Source organism: Chelmon rostratus, chromosome 3 (genome assembly GCF_017976325.1).
Source record: "Chelmon rostratus isolate fCheRos1 chromosome 3, fCheRos1.pri, whole genome shotgun sequence".
Classification (NCBI taxonomy): Eukaryota; Metazoa; Chordata; class Actinopteri; order Chaetodontiformes; family Chaetodontidae; genus Chelmon; species Chelmon rostratus.
This window is the reverse complement of record NC_055660.1, coordinates 383,503-405,556: the sequence shown is the minus strand read 5'-3', so window position 1 is coordinate 405,556 and position 22,054 is coordinate 383,503. Positions and strand designations below refer to the sequence as shown.

At 45.9% G+C, this 22,054-nt stretch overlaps 2 protein-coding genes across 2 annotated transcripts; one reads left to right on the top strand and one right to left on the bottom strand.

Annotated features, from left to right (window-relative positions):
• Window positions 1-863: 863 nt before the first annotated feature.
• Window positions 864-1,901, top strand: mrps28 (mitochondrial ribosomal protein S28). Its single transcript, XM_041934082.1, has one exon. The coding sequence runs from the start codon at window positions 864-866 to the stop codon at window positions 1,413-1,415; it is 552 nt and encodes a 183-aa protein (XP_041790016.1). The 3' UTR covers window positions 1,416-1,901.
• A 1,461-nt stretch (window positions 1,902-3,362) lies between these two features.
• On the bottom strand, window positions 3,363-19,658 carry LOC121604205 (calpain-1 catalytic subunit-like). Its single transcript, XM_041933657.1, has 23 exons — window positions 19,622-19,658; window positions 18,137-18,166; window positions 17,016-17,256; window positions 15,642-15,711; window positions 12,462-12,580; window positions 12,180-12,313; window positions 11,765-11,933; window positions 11,498-11,581; window positions 11,329-11,414; window positions 11,141-11,215; window positions 10,886-11,046; window positions 10,300-10,469; window positions 9,382-9,393; window positions 9,059-9,270; window positions 8,897-8,936; window positions 8,650-8,715; window positions 8,369-8,426; window positions 7,512-7,576; window positions 6,964-7,032; window positions 5,536-5,614; window positions 5,342-5,455; window positions 5,173-5,231; window positions 3,363-3,654 (listed from the first exon to the last, which is right to left on the bottom strand). Exons 3-23 carry the CDS (start codon window positions 17,253-17,255, stop codon window positions 3,628-3,630), a joined length of 2,109 nt encoding a protein of 702 aa, XP_041789591.1. The 5' UTR covers window position 17,256; window positions 18,137-18,166; window positions 19,622-19,658; the 3' UTR covers window positions 3,363-3,627.
• Window positions 19,659-22,054: the final 2,396 nt, after the last annotated feature.

The following is a 22,054-nucleotide window of genomic DNA, read 5'->3' as shown; positions in this document are numbered from 1 at the left end:
TTATCAAATAGTTACTGATTATGTTTCACATAACTGAAAATTAATCTAATCTAATTAATCTAAAAAAAGAAAAAGAAAACCCCACTGGTTTAGGATAAGATAAATTTGGCCATTACAGCAACATGTAATAGCAGTTGGAAAGAAAAACAACAACAGAGATAGAGAAAATAAAAAAAGCGAAATACAAAATAAAAAAGTAGACTATATATGTACATATTATACAAGCAAAATTACATTTTTGACTATATAAAAGAAAAAAAATATAGAAAATATGTATTGAAAAAGTGTTAATACTATTGCACAGAGGAATAAAATATCCAAAAACGGTTAAAAACTATAATACTGCACAAATTGCGCAGTTGAATTGCACATTCATCCCTGATAAATGTTTTATATTTGTACCACTTTCTCATACCCAGCTTTTGTTTATCCTCCTCCAGCTGGACTGTTTGACCTCTGACCCTCTGAAAAAGAGCTGCAGGGCATCTGAACCAAAGTTAATTTATTAACAACTTATGAACATTTACCTCTGTTCACAAATGATTTCCTGACATGTCTGACTGCAGACACGAAATCCAGACAAAGGGATTTTTAGTTAAGTTTAAGTTTTAAGTTAGTCGTCGTTTAGTCGTTTTACTGACGGGTTATAACTGATCTATAAAGCTTGATTAATTTACCATTGATCAACTCATTAGTCACAACGTATAAACCGTTTATAAGACTCGTTTCAGAAGGCTCAAAGACTCTTTGTCGGCGAACGAAGAAGTGACGTTGCACCTGCAGCCGCCAGGTGTCGCTGTGAGCGTGTCTCTCTACAGGAGGCCAATAGAGGAAGTGTTCCTCGCTGTGCATTGTGGGACAACATGGCGGCCTTGTGTAAGGTTGTTTCCAGCCTCAGGTGTGGAATTCGGTTCACCTCCTCCAGGCTCATCACAAACTCCTTCAGCTCAGACTCCAGCGGTTCCTCTGGCAGCGAACAGCCCGCCGCGGACAGACCCAGATCCGGCTTTGCGGCCGCCTTCGACCTGCAGTCGGAGCTCCGGCGGGAGGCGGAGAGCGCCGCGGCCGGCAGCAGCGACTCCTCCTCCGTCCAAGAGAATGACTTCGCTTCGCTGCTCCGCCGGTCCCCGCTGATCCAGATGGGACCGGCCAAAGACAAGGTGGTGGTGGGGACGATCTTCCATGTGGTCCAGGACGACCTGTACATCGACTTCGGCGGGAAGTTCCACTGCGTGTGCCAGCGGCCGGCCGACGGAGAGAAGCTGCGGCGGGGCAGCAGGGTCCGTCTGCGGCTACAGGACCTGGAGCTTACCGCCCGCTTCCTGGGAGCCAGCACCGACACCACGCTGTTGGAGGCCCAGGCCGTTCTGCTCGGCCCGCTGGAGGGAAAGGAAGGACGGGAGAACCAGAACTAGGACTGAGCGGGGAGACTACCTGCAGTTAAATCACAGGTTTTCTAAAGGGAGTCTGGCAGCTTCAGGACTCAGACTGGAGGAGTGACCCTGAACATCTCTGTTTGTGTCCCTCATGAAGAAGAGTGGAGCGGAGGAGCTGTGCTGCTGTGTTCAGTTTGTTGACTGATGTGTTTGATTCAGTCCTTTAAGTTCACTCGAACCAAAAACTCTTCAGAAATGTGAAGTTTACATCTGGACTCAGCTGTTCTGGACTCACACCTGTTGCTGAAAGTAGAAATACTCATGATCCTTCACATTTCTGTCATCTTTGACTTGTTCTCAAAATTAAATGTATTCCTCACAGTTTTAACTCATTGTCGTTTTATTTTTGCCTTCCTGAAACATTTGGACTGACCCTTTAAATATTCCTCTTTAACTCTTTAACTAAATGTTCAGGCAGGCTAAAGAGCTTCAAGTGTTATTGTTACATTAACAAAAGTGTCATTATGAAATAAAGTCAGATGAAAAAAATACGATGAAATAATATTTAAGATCATTTCTAAGATTATTTCTATCATTATTACTCATTAGTGAACAGACTGCAGCCATACAGACTTTCTGTAAATGTTGATTAATTAATAGTAAAGTGGCCAAAAATGAAAACAAAAAGAAAAGCAAAGCGGATTAGAGAGACAGCAGAGACAACATCAGTGTAACTTCCTGTCACATGTATTTAGAGACAGGAAGTAGTAAGTTACAGCTGTCAGATGTTCTCAGCGTCTGAACTGCAAACATCTTCACTGTCTTCTGCAGCTCTTTAGTCCTACTAGTCTGAATCATGACCAAAGTTTTCCTCTGAGAAACTACATACCAGCGCTGACCTCTGATCAGTATAAACAGGTGAGTCGGTGTGAGTCATGTGACACAGGTGCAGAGAAACACAGGAATCAAACACGGGACTTGTTCTGTTTCCTTTAATACGTGAAATCGTAAAGCTGATGTTTCCATCAGGATCTGTGTTCGTTTAACTGAGCTGGACCTGAACGCCTCCACCTGCTGAGGCCTTCACTGTCCGTCAGCCTGAGGGAAACACACCCAGAGCTCTGACTCACAGGCTGGAACACTCCTTCGGTCCAGATAGAGGGAGGCGACAGACAGCAGCTCAGTCTTTCTAATAAATAGATAAATAGATACATGAAGCAGAGGTCATAACGTTTGAGTCGTAGCGCCCCCTATCTGCAGCGGGCTGAAGGCAGTCAGTGCATACATAAAGTCGCAGGAGAGATTTCAGTGCATTTGGCTTCAGTACTGTAAAACTGTGATGTACTGCTGCAGTAAGGATGCAGTACTATAGTAAATATGTAGCAGTGTAGTAATGATGTAGTATTATAAGTATGTGTGCTTCCACTGCAGGGTGTCACACTGAGTCTGCAGGTCACAGTGAGGAAGCTCACCGCTGCCAGGATCCTCTCTTCCTGTCATCCCCGCCGCTCGCAGCTCTGATGCTAATTCATGTGTGATTTCCTGTCGCTCCTTTTCACATTAAAAGCTCAGCACAGTGACTCAAATTCACTCATTCTAATTATTATTGTTTGTGTAGTTTTTTAGCCAGCCTGCAGAAACAAACATATGGAGTTCTATGTTACTGTTGTTTTATTTGACATGAAATGGGGTTTCACTTTTCAGCTGGTCAGGAAAAACACATGAAAGTTAGCATTCAGGCTAACGTTCAACTTCTGAACCCTTTTTTCTTTCACGAGCCCTAAAACATCGAATAATATAAATGACTGAAGCATCGTCAGCATTCAGGCTGACCTCAGGGTGTTCACTCGCTGCATCGTGAACACAAACAGCTGAAAAGACTAAAACTCTGACGAGCGTCTCATCACAAACACTGACGATGATGATGATGATGATGATGATTCACCTCTGAGGACGTTTGAACAGAAGCTTCAGACCAAAAACTGACAGACAGTTTGTGGTCGTCTGTATGTTTCTGGCAGCAGTGATCCTCCACACTGACGAGGGAAGACTTTGATAAAGGCAGTACAGCACAGTGGTCGTACTGCAGTACTGCAGTAGTACTGTACTGCAGTAGTACTGCAGTAGTACTGTACTGCAGTACTCAGTGTGATACAGCTGCAGTGTAAGTCAGGTTGGTCGTTTGGTTTCCTGTTCTTCCTGTTGGAGGCACTTTGACTGAAGTTCTTCTTCCTCTTCATCAGCTTCTTCTTCAGCCACACATGGTCACATACAGCCACTGAGGAAGAGGAGGAGGAGGAAGAACACGGATAAGAACGCACTCAGAGTTTATTAAAAGTACAAATACTTTTACTGCTCACAGTAATTATCAGTCTGGAGTCATCCAAAGGTCAGTCTGGACAGTTACTCAGTACATTTACTTAAAAGAATTTTCTTCTTCTTTATACTTTTACTGCTCAGATTAACATTAAATGCTGAAGTATTATACAGTATACAGTATACAGTATACAGTATAAACAGATGAAACCACCCAGCAGTAACTGAAGTCATTAAAATGAGCTCCATGATGAACACAGAAATCAGAATCCAATCATTTCATTACAGAAATCTGAAATGAAGCATTTTTGCATCATTAATACTTTTACTTTTAGTACTTTCAGTATTTTTATGCTAATACTTTTGTACTTTTACTTGATTAACATTTAAAATGCAGGACTTTTACTTACTAACACAGTATTTCTACACTGTGGTATTACTTCTTTAACTAAAGTAAAAGTCTTGCATAAGGTCAGTCAGGCCTCCTGTCTGACGGCACCGCCTCCTCCAGCCCCCGATCCACCACAGCCCCCGATCTACCACAGCCCCCGATCTACCACAGCCCCCGATCCACCACAGCCCCCGATCCACCACAGCCCCCGATCTACCACCGCCACCGATCTACCACAGCCCACGATCTACCACAGCCCCAATCTACCACAGCCACCGATCTACCACAGCCCCCGATCTACCACCGCCACCGATCTACCACAGCCCCCGATCTACCACAGCCCCCGATCTACCACAGCCACCGATCTACCACAGCCCACGATCTACCACAGCCCCAATCTACCACAGCCACCGATCTACCACAGCCCCCGATCTACCACAGCCCCCGATCTACCACAGCCCCCGATCTACCACAGCCACCGATCTACCACAGCCCCAATCTACCACAGCCACCGATCTACCACAGCCCCCGATCTACCACAGCCCCAATCTACCACAGCCACCGATCTACCACAGCCCCCGATCTACCACAGCCCCAATCTACCACAGCCACCGATCTACCACAGCCCCAGATCTACCACAGCCCCCGATCTACCACAGCCCACGATCTACCACAGCCCCAGATCTACCACAGCCCCCGATCTACCACAGCCCCCGATCCACCACAGCCCCCGATCTACCACAGCCCCCGATCTACCACAGCCCCCGATCTACCGCAGCCCCAATCTACCACAGCCCCCGATCTACCGCAGCCCCAATCTACCACAGCCCACAACAACCAGCACATGTCTTCATCTGCCCCCCCCCCAGAAGAAGACAAACCCGGCGACGTAAAGAGCAAAGGCAACGTTTTTAGGTCAAAAAGGAAAAAAGAAGTTTTCTCCTAAAATAAAAAGAGCTCTTTGAGGTAAAGGAGCACATATAATATAAATATAATATAACAAATCTCATCTTTAATGAATCAATAATCCAGCAGTGTTCTCATTGGTCGTTATTTGAGACACAGCAGCGTCTGGTTAACATGCGATACCTCGATGATGTTTATCTCGACACTTCCTGTCCCGTCTCGGTCCAGCTCGTGAAAGGTCTCTGAGAAAAACACAAGAGGAGAAAGTTTTCAGACCGCATGAAAGTGTCCAGTGAAACTCCTTCACTCGGGGGGGGGGGGGGGGGGGGGGGGGGGGGGGGGGGAGACGTACTGAACATGGCCTCCAGTTTGACCAGACAGCAGGTGAAGTTGTCGAAGTCGATGATCTCGTTGTCGGCGTATCGAGCCACCAGCATCTGATACAACTTGTTGTTCAGTTTGAAGCCTGAGGACAGCAGACACAGATCAGTTCAACAAAACTGAGCGGATCATTAAAGCTGACTCGTTAGGATCAGTTAGATTTACCGCCATTTTCCAACGCCAGGCGCAACTCGTATGAGCTCATACATCCCGATTTATCCAGATCAAACTCTCTGAAGATCCCCTGCAGAGGCCAAACGAGACTCAGCTTCAACATTCAGAAAAACACACAGAAAAAAAAATCCAGCACAAGGAACTGCTGACTCAGCAGGATGTCAGCTGTTCTCAGCAGAGGTCCTAATGGAGCACAAACACACCTGGATGATGTCACCAGCCTACAGGTTTATGTCCTGAACACCTGACGCAGCCGAGAATGAACCTAATTTCTAACTTAGGACGCAGTTCACACCCTCCGAACATTTTTAATGGACGATGAAGAACGAAAGATACTCTGTAACAGTACACAAAATACTGCTGTAACAGTACACACAATGCTGCTGTAACAGTACATAAAATACTGCTGTAACAGTACACAAAATACTTCTGTAACAGTACATAAAATACTGCTGCAACAGTACACAAACTACCTGTTACAGGCTAGCAAAGCTGGTAACTTGATTAAATTTAATTATAGTGATGATACAAACACACAGTTAGATAATTAAATACTGTTAATGATCCTGTTGTAGCTCATGGTTTCATCACTTAATGTCACCTTTGTTATTTTAGATGAAGGCTGTACAGTTCTTCTCACCTCATCATGATGTTTTGTCCCAGTTTCTTTTTGTTGTTTGGTGACTAATGTTAGCTGTTTTTAGCTGTTAGCCTCTTTGCTATTAAATAGCAATGTGTTTTTTCTACGACAATATTTTAGCTAGTTTTACACCAGAGTCGTTCAGATGAACCTTTTGCTTCAGTTTGTTATTTACACCTCAAATACTACAGTACCCATGAGCCTCGGCGGCTCACCAACAAAAAGTAAAGCTGTAATATTCTGTTTGGTTTGTTCGTTACGCAGCTCGGGGGTCGTAGTTAACCTGTCCTTCAGTTTTTACGTCCACATGTTTTCTAGCAGTTTTTCTTTTGTTCTATAATCATTTTTTATTGAATGAAATCGTGAACAAAATATCAGGTGGACTTCAGTTCGGGGGATATTATCACTGACAAGTGTTAGCATGTTGCCGTTTGGCTAGCGTGCTATCCGTTAGCTCTAACTAGCCTTACTCCTTACGTCACCAAGACTCCAGAACCAAATATTTCACAAAGACATGCTGATCAGATTTACTGTGACGCTTCCTGGTGTGAGCAGGATTTTAGACTATGTGGACAAAAGTATATGGACAGCGGCACATTACATGCTATTGTAACATGTCCATTAATGAGCTGCAGGGGTTTTCCTTTTCAGTCAGCAGAGCATCAGTGATCAGATCCGACCGTTCTGAAGTGATGCTGCTCTCAGCTGCTCTCTGTGAACGATAAAACTACACAACACACCTCTGGACACATTAGATGGAGGAATGATGGAGAACTCACCAGCCACTTCCTGATCTTGTTCCAGAGAACCTGAAACTCCAGCAGACCGAGGCGAGCGCTGCCGTCTTTCTGAGTGCGAGTCAAAGTCAACACTTTTGTGAAGAAGATGATAAAAACTTTTACTACAAACAGAAGTCAACAGTTCGCTCTCGCAGCAGTTATCGCTCACATGTTAACAAAGTTACAGGTCAGTTAGTTTCCTCTCTTCAACAGGAAGTCTGCTCAAAGAGATCTAGAGCTGCTGGATCAGTTTGGACCCAGAATTCATTTTTCATCAAGTGTTCTTCACGTTTTAGCCCATTAGCCATTAATAAATGATCATGATCAATCGATGATCGGTCAGTTCGATACCGACCGAAATTTCCTACCAGCAGCCTTCGGTTTCTGTCTGGCCTTTTTACTTTTTTACTTCCTGCTGGACTCCAACAAAAATAAACAGCAGTCACCAACAAAACCAGCAGACAGCAGCAGAACCTGCAGACAGCAGCAGAACCAGCAGACAGCAGCAGAACCTGCAGACAGCAGCAGAACCAGCAGAGTCAGGATACATCCATGAGGCTAACCATGGCTCGGCAGGACTCCATGCTGAAACCATCGGTCTGCAGATCTCTGTCTGTAAACAACCACAGAGGAAGAAGTCCTGTTACACTGTGAGTCGATTTTATTGACTAATTGTGTTTCAGATTCTTTTCATATTCGACCAGAATCGTCTGCTTTTGTCTTTATTCAAGTACTTTATGTGTCCTTTTGGTTAAACATTAACCGCTAAACACTATTAGCACCTATTGCTAATGATTGTGACTGCCAGCAGGTGGTTTAGAAACAAAGAGCTTTCTTTAGCTTTTCTTTCTTTTCTTTCTTTCTCATCATCACCAGCCAGTTTCATCCTCCAGCAGACATGGACCTGAAGCGTTGCTCCATGTGATGTAAAACTGGCTGACAGACAATCAGCTGGTCTCCTGTAATACGAGTCCTGCCCCCGGATCTCAACCCGGTGAGCTGTTTGAGCTCTTTGTGTGGTTTGTATGAAGTGTCCGTCAAGCTAACGTCTGGGAGGAGCTTCAGGAAGCTTGAGGAGGCTTTTCTGAACATGAGCTGGACAAATGAAGTGCTGGAATAGAACAAGCTACAAAAACAGATCCTCAGATCTGCTGCAAACCTCCACGATGTCTTCATGAGCAGCAGCGTGCGCCGCTGTCGGGACATCGATGTCAGAAATTTGTGCATTTGATTTGATGGTGTTGGTGCGCTGCTCTTGACTGAGGATAACGTTTAAAGTCTTCTTCTACAGGCAGGTCTGACATCATGTTCATGCTCCTCAGAGGATGAACTCCACATGACAGTCAGAAAAGACTTTTTATGATCTATATTAATTAAATAAAGAAACAGAAGCATGAAGACGTACGTTTGGACACGACTCGGTTGAGGATGGTCCTGAGCTCTCGTACTGAGATCTCCATGTCCTGATGAGAGAAGACACACACAGACGCGCTGCAGTTAGCCTGGATGCTAACCTGCAGCTTCAGTTTGAAGGAATGAACTTCATTCAAGCTGCAGCTGAAGAGTTTTAACTATTGGCTGAAGCTGAATGAGTGACAGCTGTTCGACATGTTCGCGGAGGAAACATGCAGCCCTGAAACGGTCGAAGTCAAAGGTTTTATTTTCTGGATTCATCCCTGAACTCACGTCTCCGGACAGCTGAGCGAACATGGACCTGAAGGAATCATCGACGTCACTCTCTGAGATTTCCTCCTGCAGAGAAGAAATATTAATAAATTCATTAATGAGGAGAAATCTGAGCTGAAATAAGTTTGTTGAGCTGATGATTCCTGACAGGAAGTTCTTTTAATCAAATTAAATGAATCTGATTTAATGTAATCTATTAATTAATTTCTTTTATTCGCTGTGAGTCTGAGGTGAAGAATCTTTGTACCTCTTCATCGAAGGTTGCCACCACGTCATCGTCCATCTCACTGCAGAGATTCACACAGAGTCACATGACGTCACACGTTTGACTTTTATAGACTTTAATTATTTTCCAGACAATAAATAACTAAAATAAATGTTTGGCTTGTTGTGGATCAGACGGACTCACTCGGTCTCAGACTGCTTCTCAGTGAACACTCGCAGGACAAAGTCCGCCTCCTTGGAGGGTTCGAAGGTCGACGGGACGATCAGGTACTCGCCCGGCGGGAGGCGGAGCCTGGCGCTCACCTCTCGCAGGTTGATGAAGGTCTCCGAGCGAGCACACGAGGAGTGACGCAGGAAGAAATCCTTCTTCATGTGGACGCTTGGACAGCCTCGGTACTGCCGGACAGACGGACGCAGGCATTAGCCGCTACGAGCTAAACGTTAAAGTCAACACTTTGATCTGATGGAAGTTTAATTTGTTCCAAAGCAGAATGCAGAGTGACTCACCTGCTCAGGTATCTGTGGATGAGACAACACACAGAAGACACTCAGTTTCAGTTACATGAGATCATCACAGATCACTGATGAACAACCATCAGCAGGAGGCTACTCAGCAGCTGCATGTGTTCAGGGTGGTTGCTAGGGTGTTGTTAGGTGGTTGCTAAGTTGTTTGGGGTAGTTTTGGTGATGCTGGGGTGTTTATTTCAATAATAATGATCATTTATAGTAACAGATAACTATAAGACGTTCCGGTTCTTCTACTCTGTTTATTACAGCCATGCAAATTAGCTAACCTGCTAGCTTCTGACAAAGCTACGCAAAGCTTCAGTGTGTGTGTGTGTCTGTGTGGACTCTGTTGGCATACAGACCAACACTACAGTGTAAAATGAGGACACAGTGAAGATCAAAGGTTAATTTGGGAGGGGGCACGTCTCGTTGGGTAATCGTCTTGATAATTTGTGTAAATATATGTTTAGGTAACATTATTTCAGGGGGCATCGTTTATCTATTTAAAGGAAAAAGGAACTGAAGGACTTAAAAGAAGCTACATGATCTGCCAGTCGAACAGGAAGTTATCCTAACCTGACATTTCATTTTGTCCCGATACAAACAAACGTTGACCTTGAAGCCGTTTTTTACTCGTCGATCAAACACTTTATAATTCTGGAAATTCTAGAAGTTTTAAGCACGAAGCTACTCCAGAAATAAAATCTCAGTATCTTACGAAGATAATCAAGCTTGAAACAAGTGGACATGAAGCTGCCTGGTAGAAGACATCCTGTCAGAGAAGAAACAGACTCATACTGATTTCAGGTGGTTCCTCTTCCTTCACTTTTTGCAGTGTAAGGAGTTTCTTATTGCTACAGGTTGTCAGTACTACGATTACTGCTTACATAACAACATTACACGTCTTTGACCTCTGACCTCATAGATGGCAAAGCCGATGGTGTGCATGTCCTGGCCTTGGCGACGGTAGCGGCGGCGGTCCTTCTGCATCAGAGCCACCAGGAAGCTGCAGGCGGCCTCGTCGTCCTCGGGGTCATCGTCCTCCTCCAGCAGGGAGATCTTATACTGAGGGTTGATCCAGAAGGTGTCTGCAGGGAGGCAGTAAGAGTCAAAGCATCATGGGGTATGTAGTCATCAGGTGGAGGGTGTGCACATCAGACTCCAGCTGGGTTCAGGTGAAGGTCGAAAGCAGAAACCTTCCAGTAAAATAAAGGTGAGATCAATTCCAAATGTTTTCTCGTGGCTTTAATTGATACATCTTTACTACTTTGATATCAATCAATGGGCTTATTACTGCTAACTACTCGTTACTGCACTTAAACTGCATTTCTTGTCCATGACTTTATTGATCTCATTATCGGTACTGAATCGCCTCTCTGTCCACTAAAAGCTTCTGGGCAAAACTTTGGTTCCACATGACGTGGACTCATTCACTGGAACACAAAAATGATGAACATGGTCAGTGCGTCCCCCCGTCCCCCGTCCCCCATCCCCCCGGCCTCACTGGGATGGTTCCTGCAACCCCCAGCAGTGCTTCCTCTCCTCCATCCACCCACAAACATCGTAGTGTTCCAAAAGCTGGTGGAGTCCTCACTGAGAGCATCTGGGGTCAGATTACAGATCTCCAGTCTGGAGAACTGACGCAGAAACTCCTGGAAAGACATCCTGACGGACAGACAACAGACAGACAACAGACAGATGTTTAATCACCCTCGTCCTGCAGTCAAGTCTCAGATTCAGATTCATGGTCGAAACCTACCAGAACTCCCCGTCCTCCATCTTGCAGAGCAGCTCGTCTTTCTCTGCGGAGTCGATGGAGCTCCACTCTGAAGAACTGACACACCAACACACCTCAGGTTATTCACAGCTTCACCCTCCTGACGTCTGTGACCAGGACTACCAAAGACCGACGGTCTGTTTAAAAAAGTGTCAAAGTGAAGCACTGACTTGTCGCTCCAGGCTCCGGTCCACTCCACTTGACCCCAGGGGTTTCTGATCCGGATCAGCCGCTCCTGACGGCCGCGGTACTCCACCTGCAGAGATAATGACAAACATCCAGGAGCCAACACCAGGACTGGATCCTGAGGCAGTTAGTCTTCACTTCAGCTGAGCTCACCTGTCTTAGTCCAGTTACAGAGTAGGCGTGGCCTTTGACCAGCTTCTTGAAGGTCACCGCCTCCATGTCGAAGGCGCTGGTGATCTGCGGACGAAGCAGACTGTTCATCCAACACGCTGAGCAGCTACAGCTAACGTGATGCAACTTCTGCAATTTTACTTGAGGAAAACATTTCAGGGCTTCAGGGTCAGGGTTAGACAAATAACGGTTTGGTTATGGTTTGGGTCTCCAAACTGAAACACAACTGTGTGTGTGTGTGAGACTGACATCTATAGAGCAGCCCAGCAGGGATCCTCTCTCCAGAGCTTTGCTGATGATACGATAAAGATCTCGAGGAGCTTTCTTCAGCTCGTACATCTCCGACACGCCGCCTGTAAAGTCCTCGAAACCTTCAGTGGTGCTGCCGCCGGACAACGCCTCATACGAGCCGTTTAACCTCAAAAACACAGTAAACACACAATAAATGCACACCAAAAATCCAGGAAACATTCAGAGCTTCATGAGAAAGTCATGTGGTTTCTGAAACCCTTGAATTCAGTTCAAGTTTAATCTGGTAGGTATCAGAGCTACTAAACCTCCTGATTTCTCTTTCACTGATCTGTGAAGGGTCAGAGCTCAGAGGGAGTCTCAGGGTTTAAAGCCGAGCTGTTTCCTCAGCATGTCAGTGGATGGATGGTCTTACTTGGCGTAGGCCTTCTCCAGCAGGGCACTCCAGAACTCGCTGCCTTCAGCCGAGTGGACGAACATCAGCTCTCCGTCTTTAACCGGCAGACGGTCATCAATCACCACGTCTAACCACTCACCAAACTGCCAGAACTACAGACCAGAGAGGCAGAAGAAGAAACTGTGACAGTGAGCCAACTCTTTAGTGCCCTCTAGTGGCAAAAACTGAACTTCTTGAGTTCCACTTGAACGCATCTTGAACAGGTGGGCCGATGTGGTCTCTGAGCAGGTGGAGTCTTACCTGGAAGTGGAAGATGCCGGCGTATTCATGGTTGAAGCTCTGACCGTGAGGAACCACGCGATGCAGCAGCCGTTCGTTCAGAGTCAGAGAGCCAATAGCAGCGAGGAGCCAGCAGTCACCTGGAACACAAGCACAGGTGATAGAGAGAACCTTCACCCCAAGGTTCAGCTCCAAGGTCAGAGGGCGCAGTCCACATCGTAAAGCCTCCTCGGTCCATAGAGTCCTTCTCACTTTACTAACCGGACACGCCAGATGTTTGCGGGACAGAAATCTGGGAAGTTGTTCATGGAAACTGTTTGAAAAAGGGCGAGCACTTTCAAAAAACAACAACTTGTCAGCTGATTGGATGAACCATCATCTCTCTATCATGATGTCACAGCTGACATCATGAGGCGATGGGGATCATGGCTCTGATTGGAGGATCAGACTTGGTCCTCTGACATGTTTACAGGAAACGTTTGTGTTGCAGCAGCTTGTTAATGTGCAGACTGACTCCATTACCCTGAACAGACACTCTGATGGTCTGTGGGGACGCACTAATGCTAGGCTAAATGCTAACATCAACAACATCAGCTGCTTTCACATTAAAAGCTGCTAATGCTTCTGGCTAATGGAATTTCCGTCCATCAGACGTCCATTTACCGATCAATAAGTCGATCAGTACGAGGTCAGGACTGATGGGCTGCGCGCTGCCTTCAGGTGCTCCTGGTAAGACCTTTCTATGTCATGAAACAGACCAGGCTGGATAAAGCTTCATCTACACTAACTGGACAAAAGTCTGTGGACCTGCTGACAACCGTGTTCGTCTGTTTATGCACGATAACGAGAGATAAAAAGTCTTAACATTAATAATTATCTGTATCATTTTAACATTTTTTAATAATCTGTTCAAACATCGTTTCTTAAAAACACATTTTCTTGCAGATGCCTGATTTATGCAACAGATGGAGGAGATAAGGGCTCGTTGTTTCACCGTCTGTGGTCCTGTACAAAAGTAAATGAATTTGGGAAGAGGTAAGAGCCGTAATACAGGATATTTTATCAATAGAGTTCGATATGGACCCTAAATTATTTCTTCTGGGCTCATATCCTACAGGTTTGAACACAGATAGCTGCCAAAGCTCTTCATAAATATAGAAACATTACAAGCTAAGAGAGTGACAGCTCTGACCTGGAAGCAGCATCGGGCAGTGGTTCAAAGAAATGTCTTTATGTTTACCACTGGAAAAAATAACGTATACGTTAAAAGATAAAATGTTTCAGAAAGTGTGTGGGGGTTATATTTGGTATATTAAGAACAAAGATTTGTCTAACTTGCTGAGCGAAACTGGGACAACATAACTCCTCCCAGTACAGGACCACGATCAGGAGCTGCACTTTATTTTTCTTTCTTTCACCTCATGGATTAAATGCTGATTTTGAATGTAGCTAATGTCGGTTTATTTGTTTGTTTAAATCTGTGTGTAACTTTGATATATCTGCACAAAACTTCAATAAATATATTGTTTAAAAAAAACACATTTTTTGAATGCTGTTTTAAAAGTGAGCACAAAGCTCAATCCTTTCTCATGTTTGATTAAAGTCTATAAATTCAGCCTATAACATTCATGAGATATAACATTTATTCAAATGTAATCAAAAATCTGTCACAGCCTTTGATTCTACTCTCAGACTTGATGTTTTATTTTGTTGGATTTATTCATTAGAATTTAATCACTATGGCACCACAATGCTCCACTGAGACGACGCCCTCATTAAGAACTACGCTCGCACCAACACGTGGTGCTGCAGGACGGACGGACCCGACCCCCCCACTGCAAGAATTTCATTATGATAATGTCAGCAGGCCTCACCCAACAAAGTTAGAGAAGAAGATGGAAGAGATAAAGCTGCTCACACAGCTGGTTCAGTGAAACAGAGCTCAGAGAACCAGCGGTCGGGTCTAAGACACGATCGACCGGCTTCACACAGCCTCCGGGGCAGGATCCCACCAGGAGATAGACGGACCCAAAAGGACCTCTGGATGTAACTGATCCAGAGTCTGAGCCCAAACCAAATCAGTCATCACAGTAATCAATGATGAAAAACTGCACAGCAGCTGGTCGTTAGTTTAATAACTAACCAACTAACTGCAGGCTACGTTAGCTGCTGCTGTCACAACACACCACACAGGGACAGCGGCATTGTGGGTAAGTGCCAGGTTTTAACCAGGAAGAAGAATGTCAACACATTCCACTCCACCCAGCTGGTTGGAGATCAGCCAGACTGTCCGCCTTTGTTCTGTGACACACACACACACACACACACACACACACACAAACACACACAAACACACACGCGCACACACACACACACAGCTGGGATCTCTGGTCTGTCGTACAAACACAGAGGCTGTGTTTGGAACCAACTATTACATCAGGTCCAGAATAAACAGAGGTCTGAAAACCCTGGAAAACCCTGGAAAACCCTGGAAAACCCTGGAAAACCCTGGAACGCCTTTCCAGGGTCAGGCAAGGAAGAGAGATGAACCGGCTGGGAGTGAGGGACACACACAGACTAAAAGACACAACGGAGCCAAGACGAACGAGGGACCAATGGAACCAGTCAACCATCACAGAGACAGGAAGTGAAGTGGCTGAAACAAGCGGAGAGGTAAGAACTTCAAACTAAAACAGGAAACAGGCAGGACCTGACATTTCCTGTAGCTCCGCAGCTGATCCTGGATCAGCAGGAGGCCGTGATCAAACCGCAGGACTCACAGTTTATTCCCACCGTTTATTGATCTGATGATGATCGTCCAGGTCAAACGAGGCCTTTCAGAGAACAGCTGTTCTTCATGTTTCTGATCATGTTGTTTGACACCATCAACACGACGTCTGACTCATCAAACTGTGTGACTGTTTACAGACTGCTGCACGACGTCTGCAGGCGCTGCAGCAGCAGCACTGCATGTCTCAGATGTGACATAGTTGTCATAGGACAAACACACACACACACACACACACACACTCTGTCACACACACACTTTTGAATTAGTCTGTTGACTCTGTTGATGTGTGGAATTCTCTGTTTACTCTCTGACTCATACAGTCAGCTGGTCTCTTAGCAACTGTCGTCAGGGAAGTTCCCTTTTGACCACAGACTGTGTGTGAAGTCACGTGACCAGCTGAGGGGACTCACCGAGCGCTCCCTGACAGATGTCCGTCCTGGTGGCCCCGCCCACGATGAACTGAGGGTTTTCTGTCAGCTCCTGAAACGGCCAATCAGAAACACCCATCTGTTATATCACGTTGCATCAGGCCACAGCAGAAAACAAGAGGAAGTTAGCTCAAGTAGTTGGTCAGCAGGTGGAGCTGCAACACTGAGAGACAGACGGACGTAGTTTGAGTCAAAAATGACTTCTTCTTCTTCATGGAGTCTGATAATGACGTCTGAGCAAATATCTCATATACCTGCTTTCAGTTCTCCTCGGTATCACAGTGATCCAGTGATCCAGTCTGTACATCTGTGAGTACACTGCTAACAGGAGCTGCTAACAGGAGCTGCTAACACGAGCTGCTAACAGGAGCTGCTAACAGAAGCTGCTAACAGGAGCTGCCAACAGCTAATTCAGCAGACTAATTGAGACTCAGTGTAAACAGATCAGCTCATATCTGGATGATGAATGATGGAAATCCTTGTTCTTCATGTGCGCCGCTCATTGTTTACTGCTCCGTTAGCAACATGCTTTAGCTTAGCTCCAGGTGACATTTTGACTATCAAGAGATATCTGTACGAGAGGAGATACATTAAAAAAAACAAATAAAAGTGAAACCATCCTCCTGCAACAGCTGATGTGTTCTGAGACTCCTTGCCCTTGATCTCCACACACCTGTTCACCTGCATACAGTCAAAGCCTGCTCAAACGTGATCGGAAGTGATTACCTCTGTCATCACAACACAAGTTAACAGACTAAAGGGCTGTAACATGCTGACGTCTGTAGGCAAGATAAACGAGCAAGCTAAAAAGCTAACGTGCTAAATTAATATATGTGCGTTTCACTGCACATACAGTGTGACCAGAAATAAAACCCCTTATGTCTCAAATTCTGCTTGCACACTAACATGCTAACATGCTAAATGTCACATTTACAGCATGTGTGCTAATATGACCGTGATCACACTTGGAGCCTCATGGGGGCGCTGACGTGGCTGTAGACTGGCTGTACAGTTCAGGACCACGCAGGAAGCAGCGTCCGGTTCATCCAATCACAGGCCTCAGATTCAGAATAATGAGTTTGCAGCAGTGTGGATGACAGTGTGAGAGTCAGCTGGTCTGAGAGACCGAAGACAAAGGAGTCTCTGTGTGACCCCACAGAAACTAAATGTTTCCTCTGATGTTTGATTCACTGAGTTATCATCAGTTATTATACAGGATCATGGCTGGACAACAGACTCCTGAGCACAGACATGTAGACCACCACCCCTCCTACACATGATTAACACTCAGACTCTTAGACTCAGTCTGTTAGCATGACACCATGAACTGGAACCTGTTAGCTTTAGCCCCCTTACCGTTGGTCTTTTCCATTCCACCCCTCTGGTTTTGGCTGAGAACGATCCAAGTTCCTTGAAGCCCAGGGAGGCCGGCTCTGCAGGGAACATTGGGTCCTCAAACAAGGATCCATTCTGCAGACATTCCTCCTTCAAGGCCTGGAAGTCTTGGTTCTGGTAGCGTACAGCCTGCTGGACTGAGCCAAGGCCAACAGCCCTCTGCCGGTCCTTCTGGATCCGCGTGGATACGCCTCCAAACATCCTGATCCACAGCACATCAGAAAAGTCATCAGAATCAAAACCAGATGATTGATATGAAATGTGGTTCAGATGTTCGTGGTCCCCTTAGGATGAACTGGAATAACATTACTGATCCTCTGAGATTTCATCTAGCGCCACCATCAGGTCAGCGTGTTCATGCGTCCAAATATCTGCAGAACTGATGATGTTCAGCCTCAGCTGGACTTATGTTAGCTGCTAATTAGCTAATGTCAACATGCTAACATGCTAAAGTAAGACAATGAACACGATAAACATTATACCTGCTAAACATTAGCATGTTGTCATTGTGAGCATGTTAATGTGCTGATGTTAGCATGAAGCTGGGACAGAAAAGAGATTCAGCAAGGAGCTGCATTGACCAATCACACGCATGCAAGAACACACTGGTGGTCGATGATTTTATCACCTGGACGCTGCGTTTCTGCTGTTGAAAGATCGAACAGTTTGTTGGTGTCAAACCTGCGCAATGTTCTGAAAAATGCATTAATCTGTTACTCCACCCGGACGAACTGGATCAGACGTCATGCTTTACCTGAACCTGAACCAACACCACCACAGACCCCCACGCTGTTTCAACCGAGGACTGCAGCTCCACCACCTTCAATATTGATCTACTGAAGAACCATCTGACCAAGTACAAGTTACCACATGAATACAGGAGGATGTTTCCACCATCCCTGACTCTAAGCTGGTCTGCAGCCAGAGGAGACGGTTCAGCTGTCTTATTTTATCCAGAGATCCAGCAACACTACAGAACCACCATGCAGGGTTCTGTGTGGGTGACGAGACGAGTCCAGACAATCAGATTAGAGCCGGTTTAGACCAGATTAGAGAGACAAATAATAAACATGCATCTGTACCTGATCTGCGTCCGATGGGCTCGTTGGAAGCTGACGGGAAACAGAAGTCAGGTTAGTTCATCGAGTCCTGGTAACCTCAGTCTTAACCAGCACCTGTTCTTTGGTCCTCTTTAATACGACTTGTATCACTGGAAGGATTTTATTCACAGATAAAGAATCACTGCAGAGCTCAAACAGGAAGTCAGAGAAGATTTCATACGACAACTGAAGGAAGCAGAAGAAGAAACTCATCGACTAACTGAGAAACTAAGGAGCAGATCAGTGATCAGTGAGAATATTGATGACAGCACAGTCTGACGGTCTGAGCCGAGCAGCGGTCCACTGACGGCAGATCAGCTGACTCATCGCTCTGAAAGCCCGCTGTGTTTCTGGAGCTCCACCAAAATACCAGACCGGAACCAGACCGGGACGAGCAGTGACTGCTTCGAGAACAGCCAGAACATCACTGAGACCAGTTCTTGTTTAAAAACTCGTTAAAGGAACAGTTTGCTGCGATTCAGTCGGTCCATACAGGACTGAGACGAGCTACAGGGACCTCAGGCCCCCAGAGACCCCCAGAGACCCCCAGAGACCTCAGGTTTACTGTTTCTGTCTACATCACCCGATTCACATCAACTGTTCGGCTCCTCCATCCTCCATCTTGTGGCCCCGGTCTTTAAGAGGGGCCCCGAGTCAAAATCTAGTTTTAAGACCTGTTTGAGTTTTTATTGCTCGTCTGGTTTTATCTTTCTTTAAACTCCTCTCATTTGTTTCTGTGTCCAGTGATGAACACACAGACAACCTGTGGTGAGGTCGTTTTATTCCCTCCAATCAGAATGTTTGTTTTCATCGTCAACACCTCTGCCAATCATTTCCTTTAATAACAGATCGATTGTTCAGTGAATAAAATGTGTGTCGTGATGAAGGTGTCCCAGGTGTCGGTTAATGAGGGAATCATTTCAAACTGGATCAGAGAGAAGTCGACAGTAAAAACACCACAAACAGAGACGAGTGAAGTGAAACCTGAAACTTTTCTAATATTTTCTGGATGATGAATTAAAGAATGGTTCTGATCAGTTTCTCTTCCTGCTCGTTAATATTAATCACATTAAATAAATAAATTCATGAAACATACTTTGATCACTCGGTCACGTGCTGAACGTGCAGACCATAGAGCCCTGAAACAAAGCCTCCCCTTTAATTCCGCTCCTGCTGAGCTTTTACGTCGGTCGACAGTTCTTTGTGTTGTTGTCAGTTTTCTCTCCTCTTAATGATCATTCAGCGCAGAAAGTGATGATGAGGAGGATTTAATGATCGGTGCGTGACGCTGCTTCTCTGATTGGCTCATAAACAGGATGTTTCTGCTCAATCAGCCAAAAATCAGTGAAAACAGCGAAAAAATCTTCATCATCGTCGTCATTACAGATACACACCGATCCCACAGACAATAACACAGACCAGTTCAGACAGCAGCTTCAAACCAGTGAAACCAGCACAAACACTCACCTCAGGCCCTGGAAGCTGTGGCTGCTGCGGCGGCGGAGCTGTGGATGCAGGTGATGCTGCTGTGGATGCTCTGCTGCAGCGTCCAGCCCCGCCCGGCGGGAGGGGCGGGGCCATGTCGTCATCCACACTATTAAAGAGACCGAGCACAACCAGTCACATGACGAGCAAGAAATGTGAACCAAGCCTCAGGAAACAATCTGCTGCTTTAGTTCTACCCTGCAGGCTGGTCTTCAGGAGTCTTTAGCTCAGACTCAGACTACAACATGAGCTGCCTACAGTTTAGTCTGTCCCTGAAATGTTCACACCTCCTGCATGAGGTGTGACCAGGAGCAGGGAGACGAGCACCGTTTCAGGGACGAGCAAGAAAGACGTGAAAGTTCGTTCTTTCACATGGAACGAGTGAACCAATCACGAGACCATGCTGACGACATGTTTGACACATCTGTGACTTTTTTGTGATTATGACGTAACCAAAAAATGGATGTTAACCACAAAGAGCTGGACGAAAAGCTCCACGTTCCTGAAAACAACAAGACTTCTGGGACAGACGTGTTCCTGCACGTGTGAATAGTGAATAAATAAGATGAAATAAACATAAAGGTCATCATCATCTTCATCTTTTCTCTTCAGCTGACGTCTGCACGTCTCTTCTGCTCCGTCTACTGATTCGGTTTCTGCTGTTAGCCGTAGGAACAAACACAGAGCGCAGCTCTAAACTGCTTAATGAAGAGTATTTTTAAGAAATACTAATGAAGCAGCATCATTTGATGACGGGCACGAGACAAAAATAATAAAAAATAATAAAATAATACGCAGAGCAGCATCACAACACAAACAGCCACGAAGGACTTTGTATTTAAATCCACTCGGTGCAAAGTGTTTCTATCAGGTAAAAGCATGTTGGGTTATTGGACGGCGAACCTGCTGCCGCGTTTTAATTGTGCAACAGCAGTAATGTAAGAGCAGCCACAGGAAATGACCTGAGTAGTGTCTGAAAGGGTTTTGTGATTTGAGCTCACAGTGTAGTCCTCTATGAAGAGAAGGGAATGAGTGAATGGTTTTAGTGGCTTTATATTTTTGACAGAGCTGGCAGCTAGCTAAGCTAAGCTAATCATGACCGATGTGCTGGACACACAAAGATGAAACTGATATCCATCTGAAACGGCTAGCTCTAAAAGACAAAATGTTGGACTGTTCCTGTAATGGTTTGGTTACTCAGTAGCTAGCAAGCTAACACGTCTAGCGGAGAATGACAGTTCTCTAGCTAACACATGTTAGCTTATTAGCACTAAAGTTCATTAGTCTGGAGAGAATTCCAGCCCTGTGGAAATCTTTCTATGTGGTTCCAGTTCCAAAGACTGTGCATCCCATGAAGCCCAACAGCTTCAGGCCAGTGGCCTTGACCTGATGAAGACTCTGGAGAGGATTATACCCAAGCACCTCCGTCACCTGGTGAGCAGCAGGCTGGACCACCTACAGTGTGCGTGGAGACCTGGAGAGCACTGGTAACACAGTGAGGATCATGTTCTTTGACTTCTCCAGTGATTTCAACACGATCCAGCCATCACTGCTGAGGGGGGAGCTGGGAGGAGCCGAAGTAGACTGTCACCTGACTGGACCATCGACTCCCTCACCAACAGACCTCAGTATGTGAGGCTTCAGGACTGTGTGTCGATGTGGCAGTTTGCAGCACCGGGGCTCCACAGGGTACTGTCCTCTCTTCTTTCCTCTTCACCCTCTACACATCAGACTTCAGACACAACACAACCAGCTGCACCTCCAGAAGTTCTCAGATGATACAGCCATCGATGGATGGGTATCACAGGGGAACTATTTGGAAAACAGGGAAGTACCGTTCTCCTGGCAACTGCCAAACCCAGACTCATCCATCAGACTGCCAGATGGTGAATCGCGATTTGTTGCTCCAGAGAGCGCGTCTCCACTGCTCCAGAGTCCAGTGGCAGCATGCTTTACACCACTCCATCCCATGCTTTGCATTGCACTGGGTGACGTATGGCTTGGATGCAGCTGCTCGGCCGTGGAAATCCATTCCATGAAGCTCTCTACGTGCTGTTCTTGAGCTACTCTGAAGGCCACAGGAAGTTTGGAGGTCTGTAGAGATTGACTCTGCAGGAAGTTGGCGACCTCTGCACACTCTGCGCCTCAGCATGTGCTGAGCTCGCTCTGTCATTTTACGTGGCCTACACTTCCTGGCTGGGTTGCTGTCGTTCCCAGTCACTTCCACTTTGTTGTAATACCACTGACAGGTGACTGTGGAATATTTAGGAGCGAGGAAGTTTCATGACTGGACTTGTGTCACAGGTGGCATCCTGTCACAGCACCAGGTGGCCTCCTGTCACAGAACCAGGTGGCCTCCTGTCACAGCTCCAGGTACAGCACCAGGTGGCCTCCTGTCACAGCACCAGGTGGCAT

Bases quoted from the DNA above. Each gene is read 5' to 3' on its own strand.
- mrps28 (XM_041934082.1), top strand. From the start codon at position 864: ATGGCGGCCTTGTGTAAGGTTGTTTCCAGCCTCAGGTGTGGAATTCGG.
- LOC121604205 (XM_041933657.1), bottom strand. From the start codon at position 17,255: ATGTTTGGAGGCGTATCCACGCGGATCCAGAAGGACCGGCAGAGGGCT. The intron at 11,934-12,179 runs GTAAGACCATCC...TGTGTTTTTGAG, and splicing joins CTGGAGAAGGCCTACGCCAA to GTTAAACGGCTCGTATGAGG. The intron at 11,415-11,497 runs GTGAGCTCAGCT...TTATCTCTGCAG, and splicing joins CTGTAACTGGACTAAGACAG to GTGGAGTACCGCGGCCGTCA.